The 20945-nt window shown below is 42.5% G+C and overlaps 1 protein-coding gene across 1 annotated transcript in view; it reads left to right on the top strand.

Moving 5' to 3' along the window:
- Nucleotides 1-20945, top strand: part of RETREG1 (reticulophagy regulator 1) — a gene marked incomplete at its 5' end in the record, with an annotated part of 113735 nt that overhangs the window by 22229 nt on the left and 70561 nt on the right. Inside the window, 2 exons of the mRNA XM_081053120.1 lie at nt 12245-12351; nt 17905-17935. Of these exons, the coding sequence (XP_080909246.1) occupies nt 12245-12351; nt 17905-17935 (138 nt within the window). The remainder of the gene's footprint in view (nt 1-12244; nt 12352-17904; nt 17936-20945) is intronic.

Below are 20945 nucleotides of genomic sequence, written 5' to 3' on the forward strand. Positions count from 1 at the left end.
TGACTTTGATCGGATCTCTTCTTTTCTAGCTCCTTTCTGTGACCGAATCTGGTGGTTAAAAGTTAACTTACTGGTCACTCAGCTGGAGGGGCTGCAGAGGTACTCTCCCTCCAGTGTGGAAGTCCCCTTCTGAGCTGCAGAGATTACCTCTGGTAGAAGGTGCGAGGCTGTGGATGGGAAGATGTTGTACTCTAGGTGGTGCTAAGGGGCCCACTGCACTGACCTGCTCCTGACTTGATTTGCCCTTGGCTTTTGTCATAAGTCAGTGCAAAGCAGGACTAGAGCAGGCTGATTTCGCTTTGCCTTGACCTTAGATGGACTTGATTCCACTCCAGCTGTGCCCTTGGCTTCTCCCACTCTGTGGGTTCAAGCATGCAGACTCCCTGCTGCCCTCCCCGCTGTCTTGTGGGTTCTCCGCTGTGCCCTGCTGAGCTGGCACGTTCCCTGAATTCACTGGATTATTACCCTGTCCCCCATCTCCACCGCCTGGACACTTTCTGGTTGCTACCACCCAGCGTTTCCCTGCCTGTGGGTGCCTTCCAAAAGTTCTCATCTTCCTGTAGAAGGAAGCTCACCCCTTTATTTTTTTTTTCATATTTCTCTCCTCTCTTGCTTCTAATTTACGTTTTTGGTCATCACAACTAAAGAAGTACTTCTCTAGGAAAAAAAAAAGGCTTCTGAGTTTACTCTCTCATTTGTAATTGAGTTATTACTTTACCTCACTCCATTTTGATAACGCTTTTGTTTCCAAGTTATTTAAAACTCTATATTTTGTTGAGTTTTAAGAACTAGAACTCCGCCTCCCCAACATAACACACATTTAAACAGGTGTGAGGCTTGGATGCATTTTACAATTCAGAGGGTCATAGTTTACTTGGCACCTTTATTTTTTCTTAATGGTGAATAATTTAGTTTCATGTAGCATCTTCAGACACTAGTTTTGCAGGATCTGCATAAAAGGCCAGGGAAATTAAAGCCAACTTTAGTTGAAATTCAGAATTTTGTGATAATCAGGCAGATAGATGGCTGCAAGTATGCCAAACTCCTGGGAAGATGACAGCATTATTTTTCAGCAAAATGGGATGATCTGGACTTTGAATGTTGTTGGATAAATCATTATGCCTTAGGTGGCCCTTCTTTTATGATCTAAACCACCATAATATTAAATAAAGCCAACTACATAAAGGACTCCGTCTAGGCAAAGTCTATGGTTATATATTTCAGTAAAGGAAAACAAAATCCCCTTTTTGGATCTCTATTTTGAAAGATTTATAAGCAAATACTATAAATTAATTCCGACATCAGAACTATGGAGGACTCTAGTGCTTTTGTTCATAGATTTTCTTTCTTTGAAGATAAAAAACAAAAATGTATATTTTAGCTGTTGACACTATTCCTTTCACAGAAATGAGGGTTAGGTTTTAACACCTAGAATTAACTATTGTCTTTTTTATCTATTACCAAAGAAGTTTTTTTTAATTTATTTTTGTGAATTATCCCTTTCTTTTCTTAATAAAGTTGGATTCTGTTGAGCCATTTAATTTGACTTTGCAGAACTCATCATAAAGTAATGGAAAATTTAGTTAGATTTTCCTTGTCAAGTGGATATACAACTATTTTAAACTATTTTTAAAGATTTGTAGTAACCGCTGAGTGACAGTGTCTGGAAGGTAGCAGTAGTACCTTGGTCTCCTTTTTGTCATGTGACTTGTCCACACAGCCCAATGCCTGTCCTGGCACTCTGGCCAGCCTGGTCACTTTGCTGTGACTTCTTGCATTGCCGAGGCTGAGCAGGCATCCTGGGGCCCCATATGCATGCAGAGTGCTTGAAAGTCAGTAAAGGGACAAGACAAAGCTGTGACCCTGACTGATGGTACACAGAAAGCCAAGATGGCAGATTACCTGAGAGTAATTTAGTTCGCAGCCTGGCATTTCGTTTTGAACATCTTCATGGGGTTGGTGCCCAACTCTCATGGATCTGACTCATGAGCTCCAAGTGCAGACTGATTTGATGTTAGTCAGAGCCCGTGATTTGATAGGAAATTGTTCCTTTAAAATGGTGCATTCCACAGTGGACATAAATCGGGGATTCCCCAACCTCCTCTATTTTTTTTTAACCTTTTGTAGAGGGTTGACCCTTACAGTCTTTTAGGCTTTCTTGGCATCTCTACCTGTTTTCCTTGATCATATGGATCAAGTCTGATTTTTAAGCTGACACAGATAACAGAGACTAATCCTGTAAACCATCCCAACAATATCAAGTGGGCTATGGCAGTCGGCTTAAAAACAAGACTAAAATTCAAAATAATATGGCCAAAGCAGAGAATGAAAAAGTATAACAAAAAGCAGGAAGTAAAAAGCAAACAGACAAACTTTGCAATATAAAAATGAAACAGAGGGCCGGCCCTGTGGCTCAGGTGGTTAGAGCTCCATGCTCCTAACTCGGAAGGCTGCCGGTTCGATTCCCACATGGGCCAGTGGGCTCTCAACCACAAGGTTTTCAGTTCAATTCCTCGAGTCCCACAAGGGATGGTGGGCAGTGCCCCCTGCAACTAAGATTGAACACGGCATCTTGAGCTGAGCTCCCGCTGAGCTCCCGGATGGCTCAGTTGGTTGGAGCGCGTCCTCTCAACCAAAAGGTTGCCAGTTCGACTCCGGCAAGGGATGGTGGGCTGTGCCCCCTGCAGCTAGAAATGGCAACTGGACCTGGAGCTGAGCTGCGCCCTCCAGAACTAACACTGAAAGGACAACAACTTGAAGCTGAATGGCACCGTCCACAACTGGACTTGGAAAAAAGTCCTGGAAGTACACACTGTTCCCCAATAAAGTCCTGTTCCCCTTCCCCAATAAAATCTTAAAAAAAAATAAAAAGAATCAGAAATGCTTCTATATAAGCAGGGCTAGAAATCATCTGTGGCCTGTAAAAATCACAAGCTCATCGTGAGTCAGCTGGGTAATGTGGTACTTTTTAAAGCAAACCATCGTACTGAGATGTAGAAATTGGACGCAGCTTGCTGAAGGAAAGGACATGTAGCGATTTGCAGAACTTCTTTTCTGATAGCAGCTAAACCATACAGTATGCCTTTGTAAGACAAATGGGTATTCGTATACACATAAAATTTTATATACAGTTAGCCCTCCATATTCACGGGTTCCATATCCATGAATTGAACTGACCATGGATGGAAATATTCGAAAAACAATGTTATGTTGTTGCAGACATTTACTGTATAGTTAGGCTTAATGGTTACATCTCTTTTGAACATTAATAGACTTTTTTTCTTTTTCTTTTCTTTTAACAAGAAAAAAATGACCAAATTTAATTACAATCTGTTAGAAAACAAAATTCAACTGAATAAATTTGGAAATCTAATTGGTTTTATTAAATGACTCATGAATGGGGCAGCACCCCAACTAGCAACTAGAATGGCTCTCTAGACTTTTTTCTTCTCCTTATTGCCTAAACAGTGCAGTATAACAACTACGAGTACTTACATAGCATTTACATTGTACTAGGTATCATAAGTAATCTAGAGATGATTTAAAGTATACAGGAAGATGTATGTTTAAAGTATACAGGAAGATTTAATGTATACAGCAAGATTATATGCAAATACTACACCATTATATAAAGGACTTGAGGATCCACGGATTTTGTTATCCATGGGGTCCTGGTACCCTACGGATACCGAGAGAAGACTGTATTTATAAATGTGTGTTTGTATATGATTTTGTATATTTATATATAGCATAAATTGTCATATGTAATGTTTACCTATCAAGATATGTGTATATGTATTATAGTTGTTATATATAGTGTTTGCCTGTTTTGGTTTCCAAAATCTGGAATATACTTTGTCAGATAGAAGTTATGCCTTACTCATATGTCAGCAAAAAGAAGTACATGTAACTATTTTAGTAAACAGAAATGATATTTAAAAAGATGGAATGGCTTTTGTTCTTTAATTGCTTATAGAAAGCCCATCAATCTACAGGAAGATGTTATGATTGCTGGAGATGTAGAGATGTGTAGTGAGTGGTGGTCTCGGTTCTCGGACCCATCGGTGCAGCCACAGGTCTCAAGGCGAATTTGGATAAAGACAAGGGTCAGTGTCCTGCTTTACTGAACTTTAAACGATTTTAAGGAGAAAGAAAGCCTTATTGGTCAGTAATGGGGACCACCCCTCCAAGATACGATGAGGGTGTGGCTGACTAAATGGGCGAGTGGCGTGGATGCTTGGTGAACACAGAGCCTGGTGTTCAGAAGGCCCGCCCTTGGGGATTAATGCTCTGAGGTGGCTGTCTTGCAATTCTGACTGATTTCATCTTTCAGTTTGTATTTTGTAAGTGAAGTCTGACAGGTCAATGAAGCATGACCGGGGCGGGGGGGGGGGCTCGGCTCACATGTGTTTCCATCTCCCCGGGATGGGGTTCTTGCCTGCCCCTCCCTGCCACTTGGTGCCAGTTCTGCCCAGCCTCGCCCTCCCCACCCTGCCCTGCTTGACTGCCCAGGATCCTCTGCCCAGCGCCAGGTTGCATCAGTGGAGGGAGGCTTGTGTTCCACTGTGGCCATCTGCCCCTTGCTGGGGCCTGAGCACAGGTGTGAGAAGGCTTCTCTTAGGGCACATGCCTTGTAGCTGCAAGCTAAGGTGGTCACCTGCCTTTGTGCTTACTGGTAGCACCTTGGTGCATTGAATGGTGACTGGGCAGAGGCCTCTAACCCACCCTGGATCAAGGTCCCGATCCCTGGAATGAAGGTTCCAGTTGTCTTGGGGATCTCCCCTTTCTCATGGCTTGGGGATATAGAATAGTGGGATGGGGATTTTGACTTCTCCACCCACAGTGAGATCTCTGCATTTTCAGCTTGCACTGGACTTCAAAAATTAGGCCCTCTGAGAGTGGCGCATATCCACAGAACATCTCCCCCTTCAAAGTCAGTGACCACTCTGCTTCTCCTGGTCTCTTGGGCATCCTGCATTTTGACCACAACCCCTCTCTTAATAATTATTCTGCAGCATTTAAGAATCCTCTGACCACTAGGTGTAGCCATCTTTGCCTCCAGATTTCTCCATGGGTGAGGTGGTCACCACAAGTTTCTGTGAATTCTGTGACCGGGCATATAGCAGGGCCACCCCGGGGCTGAAGTCAGGCTGTGCCAGGTGATACCATTTGCCAGGTTCTAAGGGTGTTTGGTTCTTCCACTGAGAACAGCTCCTTACCTCAAAGTAATTCTCAGCATCAGCCAAGCCAGTCAATACTTCCTGACACTTAGACCTTAGGAATGCAGTAGATTTTAGCAAGATGTTTAAGAGAATCTCACATTATGTCTTTGTGGACAAGGTGGACTAATAGGGACAAGAATACAGTGGCAAATTGGATGACCTGCCATCTTCGCAAAGTGCTGATTCGTAAATGGAGGTCCCTCTGGGCGCAGTTGCTAATGGGCAGCGATGGAAATCCAGTCCTGATGGATCTCTTTGATCAGTTGTGTGGACGGGGACTCATGACATACGGATATCAGATGTGTGGGTGTCGTGAAGCTGGACAAGAGAACGGGTGTGATTGATGGCACCTTTACGGCTGCAGATTCGAATGATAGGTTGTGTCAAACAACATCAAATTCAACAGGACATACTTAGATTCAAAAAATTGCATCTGAAAAATAGAATTTTTAGGGGTTTTAACTGCCTGTAAATTCAAAATGAGCACAATTCAAAATCAGCACACTGATTGAGTTGTTGAAAAGAAGTCTGTGACCAAAGAGGTTGAAAACTTACGAACGCACAAACTCCTACATGTAAATTTTTAGAGCAGTTTTATTCATAATTACCCCAAACTGGAAACAGCCACGCTATCGTTCAGTAGGTGAATGGATGAACAGGGCACGTCATCCAATGGAATATTATTCAGAAATAAAAAGAAATGAGCCACGAAAGACACAGAACAAACTTAAGTAAATCCTGCTAAGTGAAAGAAGCACATCTCCAAAGGCTAGAGAGGGAGGCATACACAGAAGAGCCAAGGACGTTTCAGGGCGGTGACAATACTCCGTATGACACTGTAATGGTGGATCCATGCCATTAGACATTGCCCACACCCATGGAATGTACAACACAAAGAGTGGCCCTGATGAGAACTTGGACTTTAGTTATAGTGTATCAGTATTGGGTCATCAATGATAACAGTGATCTCACTGAGGCAAGGTCCTGATACTGGGGACAGTACACAGGGGAAAGGGGACCCATGGGGACTCTGTACTGGCTGCTTAGTTTTTCAGTAAACCTAAAACTGCTCTAAAAAAATAAAGTCTAGTAATTTTTTCAGAAAGCCTGTAGTAGAGCTATGGCGTCCAGAACAAAGGGATTTAAGGAGCCTCCCAGTCCCCCGACTCTGTAGGGACCAGACGCTGTGGGAGCATTTGGTATGAAGAGTCACCACCTGGAGCCTGGCCAGTGGAGGGGTGGGATGCGTCAGGGAGATGTGTGTCCCGAAGACCACAGCGCTTCAGGGAGGCCTGCGCATAAATCCCCAGTGCCTGCAACTCTGGAGGGGACTGCTGGTGTCTTTGAGGTGCACTCCCGGCATCTCCGAAGTCCGTTTGGCACACCTGAGCAGACCCACTAATGAATTGGTGACAGGCCTCCCAGCTATTTTCATGTGATAATAGGCAAATGGAGAGGCAGGAACTTGTGTCTGGGAGATATTTCGCAGAGTGGTAAGAGCCTGCTTAGAGCCAAGCGTCTGGACTCACCTCCTGGTCCCATGTCTCCCTGGTCTTGGGCAAGTTGCTTAAACTCTCTTTGCTCACCTGCGAGATGGGGTAATGGCAGTGCCTTCCTCATGGGATTCGTGTAAGTACCGAGTGAGTGACTACATGTGAAGTTCTGAGAACACTGCTCACACTCACCGAACATCAGCTATTTCACTCGTCCACAGTTTGGTTCCGGAGGGCAGAACTGGGTCGGGAGAGGCACACTCGAAGAACAAGCTTTCTCACCCTTCTGGCCTGGCCTCCATGCACTCGTGCAGTTCCCTTTGCTCATGCCATTCCCAAACCTGGGATGCATTTGTCTCTACCTGACAAAGTCCACTTCTCTGGGAAGGCAAAGCTTCAACGCCACCTTCTCTGGAGCACTGTCTCTGACTTCCTTATGTGCTTGTCGGCTCCCGTTTCTGCTCCCACAGCATTTTGAATGGTACTAGGGTTAAGTATCGTTGTTTACTTGTGTACTTCCGGCTCTGCTGGGCAGGCGGAGGCCTGGTTGTCGGTGTACTCCCCACGGCTCCTCTAGCATCCGACCAACACTCATTATGCAATGAAAACAGAATTTGCCCTTTCCCCAATGATCATAGGGTGCTGCAGGAAAGGCTGAGCTTCCTGATACGAGATGTATTTCCCTAGCGGTGGGTGGTGCTAACCGAGGGAATTCATGAGGGAGCAGAGGAGAGTGTAGCGTTTTCCTGAGTGGTGCTACAGAACGCCAGCGTCAGATCACCGAGGACCAGACAGGCCGTTTTTGGGTGTTCTGTCCTATAAGACAGTTTTCATTGGTTGGAAACTTTAAAAAAAATAAATTTCGATATAGTAAGGTCACATATTCAAAACCCTCATTTGTCTTTGAGCTTTGAAGTTTAGCTAACATAACCTATTTTGTTTATAAATCGAGGAGATTTTAACAGCCATTTCCAAGATAGTCGTTGATGAATGATTGGTTCCATTAAAAAGTTTAGTTACACTCCTTTAAACATTTTAAATGCATTTGTAAATTTTATATTTTCTCTGTCCCTTTAAAGTACTTAATTGTCAAAGATGACGACCATTGTTCCCAAGGGGCTTGGGAGCCACCCTGAATTAGCTCCCGCCAGCCAGAAGGGGACACTTGAGGATGAGTTGGGACAGTGCCACAGTGGACTGAGGCACATCACATATGTTCATAGTAACGCTAAACAAACAAAAATATTGAAGAAAACCAACTTCGTAACCTTTAGAGCAGGGATGGCCAAACTTTTTTCAGTGTTTTTCACCAAGGGCCTTATGCGGTAAAATACACACACAGCCGGGCCACTCACTGGAGGTGAAGTACGTATTGCCTCACCTGGTTTATTTAAGTAAACTAAATATATTTTTGGAATTTGCTGCGGGCCAATCGAAAATGGATTGCGGGCCTTGGCCCACGGGCCGCCCTTTGGACACCCCTGCTTTAGAGGACACCAAGGAACCGCCCATTCTCTTGAAAGCTGGTAAATAAAGAGAAAGAATCAAGTCCTGACCCTGCCTCCTCCGAGATCTGCCTCTCACAGTAATCAAACATGGAGGATGGGAAGTTTCTCTTTGTAGATGTGATCCAGGTAACACCTGTGGCCAGAATGAAGGGCTGTCACCCCCACGTGTCTCCTGAGGAGTTACTAGCCCGACAGGCTGCATCAGTGGCTGCCAGTATCACAAAAATAGGGACACCAGGCACGCAGACAGTGTGTACCTCCTGTTGGAAATACACCTATCCTGTGGTTTTACAGGGGAAAACAGTTGAACCTAAATCTGTTCAAACCTCTAGACCCAGCTACCAATTTTTACAGTCTGCACAAGGAGTAGAGGAAAATATTAAACTAAACCACAAGGATACAGTGAGCGAGTCTCAGCCTCTGGAAAACTTTACTGGACAAATGAGTCTGTTTCTTCCACAAAAAATTTCAAGCCAAAAAGAAAGAGAGAGTGAGAGATGGCAGGAGACCTGTAAATTACAGGAAACATAAAATGTGCATCTCTCAATTTCATTGTATGACTTTTTTAGATCCTGCGTGTGTGTACATGTGTACATGTGTGCATGTGTGTGCAAAAGATGATTGGGAAAATGTGGATGCTGACAGAATATATGATGACCGTAAGGAATTAAAACAATTTTTAAGGCATGATAGTAGTATTGTTTTTAGGTTATAAAGTCATTTTTTGAAAGTTAAATAAATGGCAATATTTGCAAATTATATGATGTTTTGGATTTGCTTCAAATAATCTCGGGGTGGGGGGTGGGGGATGAGGGGGTAGAACTTAGTGTGTGGGAATATAAATAAAACAAGATTGGCCATGAAAGGACAATTGTGGAGGCTGGGTTTGTTATACCTTAGCCTCCCTTTTTGTATATGTTTGAAATTTACCAAAGTAGAAGCTTAGAAAAGTGACATCTAACAATCCAAGCCCTCCCAAGTATCAGGCAATTTCTATAAAATGAATTCAACTCAAAGTGTTCCTAAGATTTTAATTTCAAATCACAAGTCTGAATTATACAACTACATATTTTAAATTGGAGCCATGAGATATGAATCATCTTAGATAGTGTAAATAATTAAAACACCAAATGTGCACAGGTTTTTCTAGATCCAAATTATTAATATTAGGGATTCATTTCTTGAAACATGTCTGTACTTAATTCTTGGGATTCAAAGATCCTAACCTACCGAAGAAACAGTCATGTGACACCATGCAATTTTGGCATTACCCCTCCTCCCCCAGGCAGTTGTTGGGGTGGCTTTCTCATGGGGCTGAGGATTTGTAGTAACTATTGAGACCTTTGGCCAACATGCCAGGATACTTGGGGGCATCATCTTCAGTGCTCTTCCGAGTTGCTACGGCAGTGGTCTTCAAATGAAGTTTTCTGGAAGCCCTGGCTCTGGGCTGAAGTCCTGGCATTACCTAATTTTTCTATTCCTGGAAGATTGCAACTTCCGCTAAAAGAGTAACTAATGACCTTCACTATTTCAGTTGGTTTTGCCCCTTCCTTCCTTCCTTCCTTCCTTCCTTCCTTCCTTCCTTCCTTCCTTCCTTCCTCCCTTCCTTCCTTTCTCTTTCCTTCCTCCCTCCCTTCCTTCCTTCCTTCCTTCCTTCCTTCCTTCCTTCCTTCCTTCCTTCCTTCCTTCCTTCCTCTTTTTTCTCTCTTTCTTCGTATTTAAATGGCTTCTTCCTGGCTAGCTCTAAGGATCTTTACACTTGAGGGAACTTTCTCTCTCTCCTAGGGCTTTGCCTGATTCTGCAAAGGCCGAAACACACTAAGCTAACGTTTGCAGATTGCCTCTGAGGCAGTGTGAGTCAAACTGTGAGTGACAACTCGTGTGTGGATCCTGAGTCACCTTAGTGAGTCACAGTCAGCATTTAAAAATAAAATAGCGCCGAATGGAAAGTACCAGAAGGCATCACAGATTGTGAGGATAAATATTATTTTTAAAAATTTTGGTTTTATTTGTATATATTTAGATGTAAATGAATTTCTTACTGTGGGTCACCATGAAAAATTTTGGAATTGTGAGGTGGGGAATACTGAGTGAGCCTGGCACACAGAGGATAGCAAGAATTAATCATAAACTGATAGGGAGCTGGTAGGCCAAAAAGAAAATAAACACCAAAAAAAAAAATCTTGATTAAAACAAACATAAGAACTCAAAAAATAGAGTAAGCAGTGGTTGGTTAGTGGAGGAAAAATTGTTACCAAAGTCATGAATATTGGCATTATGTTTTGTTTTGTTTTGTTTTTTAATGTCTGTTCCTTCCCTCTGTGCTTCTTGTACCCTTTTGGTAGCGCTGTGCCTGGCCCAGTGTAGGCAATCCATAAATATATACTTATTGAATTTAAATATTAGTAATTAGACTCCCTGTTTTAGAGGACCGAGAGGAGGACCCTGGGGTCTGGGAATCTGAATTTTAACATGCTTTCCAGGCAGTCAGCCTGGTGGCAGTTGCAGACCAATATTTAAGAGCCCACTGTTCTACCCACTCATTTTACTCATTTTACTCATTTAACTTATGTCACACACATTTAACATTAGAATCAAACTGGAAACTTCGGCTGCCCACTTTCTGGTAGAAGGCTTTACACACAACTTCACCAGTAGCTCATGTTGCCCACTTCTTACCAAACACATTGCATGATCTTCTGGTAAATGTCCTGGACTCCATGCTTCTTGCCTCTCCCACCTCGTCCTCTCTGCAGCCTCGAGGCATTTTCCTAAATCACTCAGCATTTCATTTTCCTGCCCTATACCTTTGGCTTTCTCTCTATTGCTGGCATCGTTAAGACAAATGCCCTATTTATCATTCAGAGCCTGCACAGTGTCTGCCCCCAGCCTGTTTCCTCAGTCTCTTCTCCCTTTGCCAGTCTCCCAGCCTGGCTCTGATCTTCTGTTCACGTTGTATCCTCCAATGGGAGCAGCCTTTTTTCCTCTGAATTGCATCCATCCTCCCAGACCAAGGTCATATGTCACTTCTGTAAGTTTTCCCCTAACGTAGTTAAGCCATTTCTCTTTGCTTCCTTGCACTCTTTGCTCATGTTCTGTTATAACACCTAAGACTCATTGTCTTGGGCTTTGTTAGCTCAGTCTGTGTTAGTCTCTCTGATCGGGAAGTAAGCTTCTAGAAGGCAGTATTCACATGTTCTTGAATTCACTATATTCTCTAAAGGGCCTTGCAGTTAGCATTGAATGACATATGTTAAGTTAATTTTTCTATGCGTTATGATTACATCAAATTTAATATTAATTGGCAACTTAGTAGTAATTAACTTGTGTAAAATGGGCTTCGACCTCTATATGAAGCCTCAGAGTTCCTTGTGACTTTCCATTTCTTTATAAGCCCAATTAAAAAAAAAGTACTGTAGGGTTTGTGTGCCTCATGATAAAGGATTCTTTGTTTTCCTCTGGAGAGGAGGTGGGCAGATACACAAAAGGGTAGTGATCTTAAAGAGAAAGCGTTAGCAAATTGGATCCTTAATAACTGCTTTTTTTTTTTTAAGAAATTGGTGGGGAAGGGGTAGTAGTTAAAGAAATGAATATGGCATAGAGTAAAAACAAAACAGAGGAGAGCAAGTAAAGGGCATCTACGGTAGCTCTGCTGTGCATATTAGAAAACCCTGCAGCTCTGCCTTTTTAGCCCATCATAATTCTGTTTCAGGTCAATTCCATTCTCCATCTGTTAGCAAAGCAATATTTGGGCCATACCCAGGCCAGCAGATCCTCTGTCCAAATTAGAGTTTAGAACAGAAAACCTAGCACAAAAATACACAAGGTTCAAGCATTTTTATTTTGCTTACTTTGGTGCCTATTAAATAACTTTCATGTGGTCACATTGGGCTTTTGAAAAGTGAAATCATTGTTGAATGTATTTTTTATTTCCTGTGGCAGAAACAACCTAATTTGGAAAAAAAAAAAAGATGAAAATCCTGAAACCGAAATAACAATTTGTCTGTTTTTACTGTGATAGGTTCCTTGCACTGACTCCATGGAGAGTGTATCACCTGATTTCCATCATGATACTTGGGCGTGTTATTATGCAAATAATAAAGGATATGGTTTTGTCTAGAACGAGAGGTAAGAAAACTCAGAATTCATTTTTTATGGTATTTAATTTTCTAGACCCTGAATTTCCAATCTTTGTGTAGGCACTTTCACCAAAGTAGTCTTTTGAAAAGGAGCAAAAAGTCAGATGATACAGGCATTGACTGCTATTTTTAATGTTGATTACATATTTACTTATTAAACATTTATTTAATGTTTGTTATTTATTTAACTGATGTTGTCCCTAGTTATAGCTGCTGCTCTTGGGCCAAAGGGTTGTATATGTTGGTTTCTCTTTTGGATCTAAGTGCTGTTATTTTTAAATACCATTTTGATACTTAAGTAGGTTGCAATGAGGATAACAGTTAAATATTTAGTACATGCCACATGATAAAACTGGGCCATTGGAAAATGGACTAGTTTATATAATTTTTTTTCTCCCTCAGTGGGCAAAAATAATTCAGAGCTTACGGACCATTAAGTAATGGTTACATTTTTTTTAAATTAGTTGGTAATGAAAAATGAATTAATTTTAAACATTAAATTTAAAAGTGAGAACTTGAATTATTTAAAAAAATTTCTTAAAGTATTTTCTGACTAATTTGTCTGTTTTATAAATCTGAGTCAAGTTTTTCCATAGTTGGAGGGGCCTCTTCTACCAGGCTTGGAGCTAGTTTTGTAAATGGGCAAAGAGTCCTCCTTGGAATCATTGAGCCCTGTGAACCTTAATGTGGTATGATTGATTTGATTAAAAATAGCTAAGAGAAGGTTACAATGAGGCATTTGATTTCACTAAATGTAACCCCAAATGGAGGGATAATTTTGGTTGGGGTCCATAAGGATCGGTGCGCATAAGACCTATCCAGAGTTCAAGTCCTGGCAGGGCCACCAAGACCTTGGTGGGGGGCACTCGTCTCCTCCCAAATGCCAACTCAGACCAGGGATGAAAGCTGTTATGATTTACCATCATGATGTTTTATGGTGGGATTAAATCCAGTGTATATTTTAAGTCTTTGTAGTTATAAATTAAATCATATGTTAACTATTTTTTTTTTAAATATGTTTGTGTGTCTATTTTTACATTGATGTGTCTTAAGATTTGAAGGTAATTTCTTCATTCTAGTGTTTTGGGAAGGTGAACAAATTTGTTTTTGTCCAGCTACCCCTTTTCATGAATCTGCAGATTTAGATTATGTTCTTGCATGTGCTCTTCCTCGTCTCCCTCTCTTCTCCTCTCTGCCTCTCTGTCCCCCTTTTCTGTTTCAGAGAACAGACTCCCTGACTTTTCACCCTCGCAGACACTTTCCCTGATACTCTCTGTTTATGCAAGATGTGTTAAGGCCACGCAGAGGTGGCCCATTCCAGTAGGACATTGCATAGGGTCGGCCACATCAATGCCTCGTGGTTCCCATGTTTGTACCTTGATTCATAACTTACATAGCCTGTTTTCCTTGAATCAACTTTGTAACATTTTCACCCTCCAGGACCTCTTAGAAGAAATAGCCTCTAACAAGTTTTATACCCAGTCATTTTAGTTTAGTGGAGGAAGTTGACTCACAGAGCAAGCTGAGCATCTCAGTCTTTTCAGTGGTGTAACAAACTTGGTTCCAGGGCAAGTTACAAGGAACAGACAAATATGGAAGGCCGAGGATGAAATTGAAAGATTTCATAACTGTCCTTTTCTCACTCTTGGTCCCTTACACAGAGATTGTTTGCAGCACTGACTTATTGGCTTAATGTTCTTGCAAATATGGAACTTTCATATTCACCAATTGCTGGAAACATCTGCATTGCAAACACTCAGTCCTCTGAAAAATTAAGGTGCTAGAGTTGGAAGAATACAAGCCTAAAGGGTCTAGTTCTTGAGCTCCTTCACTTCATTTCTGAGCCTTCATAGACGGTATTAGTTTCCTGTGGCTGCTACTAAACTTGGTGGCTCAAAACAACAGAAATTTCTTCTCTCACAGTTCTGGAGACCAAGAGTACAAAATCACCATTCCTGGGCCAAAGTCAAGGTGTTGTCAGGGCTGTATTCTCTTCTAGGGAAGGTTCTACTCCCTTCTTTTTCCAGCTGGCACTTGAATGTGTCCTTGGCTTATGGCTGCGTCACACTTTGGTCCCTGCCTTCACGGTCACATTACCTTCTCCTCTTCCTGTCTGTGTCTGGTCTCCCTCTGCCTTCCTCTTACGAGGACCCTTGTGATTGCATTTGGGGTCCATCTGGATGATGCAGAATAAACCCATGGTTCTTAGCTTAATTGCATCTGGTAAATCCCTTTTCAATGCAAAGTAACATTTTACAGGTTCCGGGGAGTAAGAGCTGATGCCTTTGGGAGCCATTGTTCAGCCTCCTACACAATCTGAACCTCTTTGTCCTGTGAAATGGGAAAATCCAACACCTACCACAGGGCTGTGTGAGGGTCGAATAAAAGGGTAAAATAGCAGTGCTTCGGGGACAGTAACAGTCTGTTCAACTCTGACACGTAACCGGAACCACATGGGGTTTGTGCCCTCGTCAGTAAGTCTGAGTGCCTTTGAGTGCCAGGGCCTGTTGTAGGTGCCAGGCTTCCAGTGGGGTCCACGCGCACCCTGGTCTCTCTGCCCAAGTGGAGCTCTCACGCTCCATCCTGTGGGGTAGATAATTGTCACAGGCCAGTGTTTCTGTCAGGGTTTTTCCCTGGGTGACATTGCTCTGAATACAGCATTTTCTGCTGCGTAAAAAGAAAAGCGGGGTGAGGGTGGAGGGAGAAATAGGATTAACGCTTTCCTAGCGCTCCTCAGTCTGTGACTGAAGAAACACTGGTGCCTGCTTCATTCTCTTAAGTAGTCTTCTAGGACAAAGACTCATTTGAGGCCTGTAAATAGTTGGCGAGAGCCCAACTTGACAGGCCTTTCAGCCCCAGGGCCCGGCTGTGATGAATTGGTGTTTTGGAGGCCTAGAATCGGCCTCAAATTAGATCCAGATGCCATTATGGTAATGCCATGGCTTCAACCAGAACTGCCAGACACTCTCATTAGCTACCCTGGCTTATAGCACCACACCAGCTACAAGGAAAGGATGATAAAGTCATGAGGGCTCATGGGGCCGTCCTGTCTCCTTCCATCTCTCGACTTCCCCTCCTCTCACAACGTTTTCTGGGAAAAGACATTAAACTTCTACTGTTAAGTACCTAATTGTATCTGTCCTTCCCCTCCATTATTATCTCTAATACCATCTTAGATGCTTCATATGCAATAGATGAGTGAAAGTATGGAGATCCTTCTTGTGAATTAATCTTTGCGAAAGCTCCGGGAACCCAGGTCTCCAGCACGAGCACCCTCTAGCTAGCCGTGGTGGGTTTCTCTCTCACTCTTACTGTTGTTTACTTTGAGTGTGTAGTTCCCGCTTTAACCCCTTCGTCTGGGCTCCGGAGGACTCTTCTGCAGTGTGGAAAAGCCTCCTGCAGCCTTAGGCTCTTCCCTAACCTCCTTCTGCTTCTCTCTCACTGCAAAAGAACCAGGTTTCCACCCCAGCTCTCTTTAAGATGCTCTTCAACTACTGCCCTGGGCAGTGGGAGGGAGGAGGGCTCAGCAGGCTCCCCCGTTTGCAACCCCTGTCTTTTCCACCTTTCCCCTGTGAAATCCACACCATGTATTTGTGCCACGTTCTGGCTGCTATTGAACATGGAGCCCCCGTGGCTTGTGAACCGCCCTTTCTCTGTCATTCTGCCTTATACCCTGATGATTTGTACATCAGTCCAGATTCCATCACCTCCTCATGTGGCTTCGTCTTTGACCTTAGCCTTTGACCTCCAACCCTTACAGAGGCTGAAAGTCAGTCCTCAGTGGACCCTCTGGCCAGGCTGCCCCCCGTGCTTCTGTTGAACCAGCTCTTTGTCCTCAGTTCAGGTGTCTCCCTGCTCAGCCTCTTGCCATTGCACTGTCCCTCGGCCCTATGCTGCCCCTACCGGGCCTGTGCTTAGTGACTGTGGTGATGCTGTCTTTACCCTTCGAAAGGTCCCTGTCCCCTTGCCAGCAGCCACACTCATTCTTTCCAATTTTTAATCACAAAACGAACACGCAAACAGCCCACACTGTTAACCGCTTTCTCCACTCTTGGCTCCACTGTTGTCAGAGAAATGTCATATGACAAGGTGAGTCGGTGCCCCTAGAATTTAGTCCGTCCAACTTTCCAACATTAGTGGAGACCTCGCGAGTGTTCATCATTCCTTGGAGTCTTTTGTGTTGTTCATTTTCTTTGTTTTGATATGCCAACTGACTGTGGAAGACAGCTTACAAAATGGAGGCAGAATATAGAAACTAAGGCTGCATACGAGAGGTCTAGCAGGAGAGTAGGAGTCAGTCTGACGTGGTGACCGTGACTGCGCACCAGCTTTATCCTGAGCTGACTGGCAGTCAAGGCAGAAGGGGAAACAGCACCAACCACACAGTTCTGATCATCCGAGGAAAGGATATGAGCAATTCTGAGAAACTTTTTCCTGCAACTAAGTTTTAAGAAGAATTGAGGACATAGAGCTTTGATAGGAGGCACTGAAGAACAAAAGAGACAGCATCTGTGGCATTTGTTTGATGGAAATTGCAGACACTGCCTCATGGCCATTTCTTACATTGGACTTTGTTAGAGCTGGTAACTGGGAGTGTAATATTAAGACATAGTCCAATGAAGACAGTTACTGGAGAATTAAAACAAATGAGGGGCGGCTGGATGGCTCAGTTGGTTAGAGAGCGAACAACTGGATGGCTCAGTTAGTTAGAGTGCGAGCGCTGAACAACAGCGTTGCCGGTTCAATTCCCGTATGGGATGGTGGGCTGTGCCCCCTGCAACTAAAGATTGAAAACGGCGACTGGACTTGGAGCTGAGCTGTGCCCTCCACAACTAGATTGAAGGACAACGACTTGGAGCTGATGGGCCCTGGAGAAACACACTGTTCCCCAATAAAAAAAATGTAAAACAGAAAAAAAATAAGTATTTCCATCCATTTTTTTTAAAAAAAGAAAGCAAATGAGATCTATGTACATATTTTTTTTCCTGTTGATTTCATTTGAGCCTAGATATAAGCTCTAAATACCTAAAGAATAAATACTCATAGGTAAAAATCTTCTTTCTCAAATAAGATGCCTTCGGTCCCGTTTTGTCAATACCATGTCAAAGCTCACTTTCATGCCACCCCTGTTTTTGTTGCCTTCTTGAGCAGCCACATTTTGTGCCTTCCGTGCACTCTCATGGTTTGTACTGCGTGCATAGTTTCTGCACCCCCTACGTTGGTCCATGTCTACTTGCGTGCAGGTTTTGCCTGCCCCACTGGGAAGTCTAGTCCCCAAGCCAGGTCCATATGTTCTACAATGTTCCATCCCCCATGGTACCTAGTCGAGTGTTGTGCATGTAGTAGGATCTCGATAAGTATTTGTGGACTAGTTGCCTGAGTTAGTTATGGTATCGAAGGTATACGCTGTGTGATTGGATGGTTTCTAGAGTTTAAAGATTTAGCATTGCATTTTAAGTAGGTCGGAGTATTTCTAAGTTGAGAAATGCCTCCACAGAACAATGCCGTGGTTAAGTTTCACGTGTTACTTTCCTTATTGCAGGTGCACAGTTGTGGAGGAGCCTCAGTGAAAGGTAGGGACCTTCGTCGCAGTGTTGTGGCTCATGGAAGGCCGGGGGGAGGGAGGTAACTGAGCTGCCAAGATGGGTCTCTGAAATAATATTTTAGTGACAGGGACCTTAATCCTATAGTAATGTACAAGAATAGGAAAAATACAAGAAAATTCAATTGAACTGAGGGCAAGAATCAAGATAAGCCTCGTTCTAAGGAATAGTTCATATCTTGCTATAATATTGAGCAATGTTGATATATCGTGACACCCAGTGTGTGGACCGGAAGTGAAGGGAGGAGGCGTTTTCATTGGGGATTTCCTCTCAGGCTTCATGTTGGGGTGGGAACGCACTGCTGTAGTGGGAGAAGAATAGGGCAACACAAGCGTGGGATTCTGCTGGAACATTCGTGAGGTTAACATGCTGTCAGTTGTAGGTCTTTGGGGTGGGAGGAGCAGGTGCGAAGCTCTTGGGGGTGCGGGTGCAGCAAATGTTGGCCGACCTCTTGACTCCTGGCCCAGCCAGAGACAAGTCGTTTCCCTTTTCATTTGGCGTCACCCATCCTGAAGGAAAGTGCTGTTTGCAAGTGGGAGAGAAAAGAGCAAGGGCAGTTGATGAGGGGAACATAATTCACTTCGCCAACTGCATATGAGAAGTGGAGAAATGAGGAAAGCATAAGGATTAATAGCCTAGTAAAATGAATTTTATAGGTACTTATTTTTTTTTTAGTTCTGCCTTAAAAATATTCTTAAAGAGAGGTGGTTGGAGTGCTCGATTTATATCAACGTGGACAGCATGAAATGAATGCACAAAAAGTAGGATAAAACAATGCCATTAAAATCCTATGGGGAGAAAAACATAACTTGGTATTTTGTATAGTATAACTTTAAAAGCTGTGCTCTTGGAAGTAATGCTTATTTCAGGTGTAAAGGGTAATTTTATGACCCTTCTGCTCGCTTTTGAGAATTTCACACTTAATATCGAAGCTGTTTTGGGTGTTTGATAATCGTTTAGAGAAAATATTAGCAAGCACAGCAGGACCAAGGAACTCACTTTGCTCATATTGAGTTTGGTCAAGGAAAGCTCCTTATAATAGGGCTTTTCTTTTTTTTTCTTCTTCTTCTTCTTTTTTTTTTTTTCTTTTTTAGATTTGTAACATTTTAGTGCTTGGGGAAGGGCATGATAATGGAAATAACCTTTTTTGGCAAAGGTCTCATTCACTTCAGAATCACCTACATGTATATTCAGGTGCAACTAATCTTCTGTCCTGATTTCAACAACCCCTCCAGTTAGTGGTCTTGCCAAGTTCATTTCTCTCTTGGCCTCAAATTTTCTCATCTGCTGAATGAGAAAGTAAGAGAGAGAATCATTTTGAATATGCCACCCAGTCCTAAAAAGTCTATGATGTAATATGAGAGATTTGTGTTTGTGATCTTGTGATTTGTGATAAGAAATATGTATTTGGTCTCCGTCTCCGTTTCTGGCTTAGACCTCCTAAAACCATTGGGTTTTCCTATATGATGAAGGGGATAAAGCTGTCTTATGTTATGTTAATGAGGTGACTTTTGGAAAGCACCAAGGATGGGCGGCAGGTTGCCAGTGGAGCTAACGATGTATTAGGAGGCTAGAACTTGCAGTTCCATCCCCTGACCTCTGGGAGGGGAGAGGGGCTGGAGATTGAATCAGTCACCAATGGCCAGTGATTGAATAAACCATGCCTGTGAAATGAAGCCTCCTAAAACCCCTAAAGGCAGTGTGGTACCTCCAGCATTGTTCTTTTTTCTTAAGATTGCTTTGGCTATTCGGGGTCTTTTGTGGTTCCAAACAAATCTGATGATTTTTTGTTCTATTTCTTTAAAAAATGCCATTGGGATTTTGATGGGGATTGCATTAAATCTGTATATTGCTTTGGGTAATATGGCCATTTTAACTATGTTGATTCTTCCAATCCATGAGCACGGAATTTCTTTGTGTCATCTTCAATTTCTTTCAAAAATGTCTTATAGTTTTCAGCATATAAATCCTTCACATCCTTGGTTAAGTTTATTCCTAGGTATTTTATTCTTTTTACTGCAATTGCAAAGGGAATTGTTTTTTGTATTTCTTTTTCTGAGATTTCATTGTTAGTATATAAGAATGCAATGGACTTTTGTACGTTGATTTTGTAGCCAGCAACTTTACTGTATTCATTGATTGTTTCTAATAGCTTTTTGGTGGAGTCTTTAGGGTTTTCTATATATAGCATCATGTCATCTGCAAAGAGTGATATTTTAACTTCTTCATTCCCAATTTGGATGCCTTTTATTTCTTTCTCTTGCCTGATGGCTCTGGCAAGGACTTCCAACACTATGTTGAAAAGCAGAGGTGATAGGGGACAGCCCTGTCGTGTTCCTGAACGTAGAGCAAAGGGCTTCAGTTTTTCACCATTAATTATGAGATTAGCTGAGGGCTTGTCATAAATGGCCTTTATTATGTTAAGGTATTTTCCTTTTATACCTATTTTATTGAGTGTTTTAATCATACATGGATGTTGTATCTTGTCAAATGCTTTTTCTGCATCAATTGATATAATCATATAATTTTTGTCCTTTATTTTGTTTATGTGCTGTATCACATTGATGGATTTGCGGATGTTGAACCATCCTTGTGCCCCGGGTATGAAGCCCACTTGGTCGTGATGAATAATCTTTTTAATGCATTGTTGTATTCGATTTGCTAAAATTTTGTTTAGGATTTTTGCATCAGTATTCATCAGAGATATAGGTCTGTAATTTTCTTTTTTTGTGTTGTCCTTACCAGGTTTTGGTATCAGGGTAATGTTGGCCTCATAAAATGAGTTAGGGAGTACTCACTCTTCTTCAATTTTTTGGAAGAGTTTGAGCAGCATAATGCTAAGCGAAATAAGTCAGACAGAAAAAGCAGAGAACCCTATGATTTCACTGATATGTGGTATATAAACCAAAAACAAGACAAACAAATGAGAAACAAAAACTCATAGACACAGACAATAGTTTAGTGGTTACCAGAGGGTAAG

The sequence above is a fragment of the Rhinolophus hipposideros genome (assembly GCF_964194185.1).
Source record: "Rhinolophus hipposideros genome assembly, chromosome: 7".
Lineage (NCBI taxonomy): Eukaryota > Metazoa > Chordata > Mammalia > Chiroptera > Rhinolophidae > Rhinolophus > Rhinolophus hipposideros.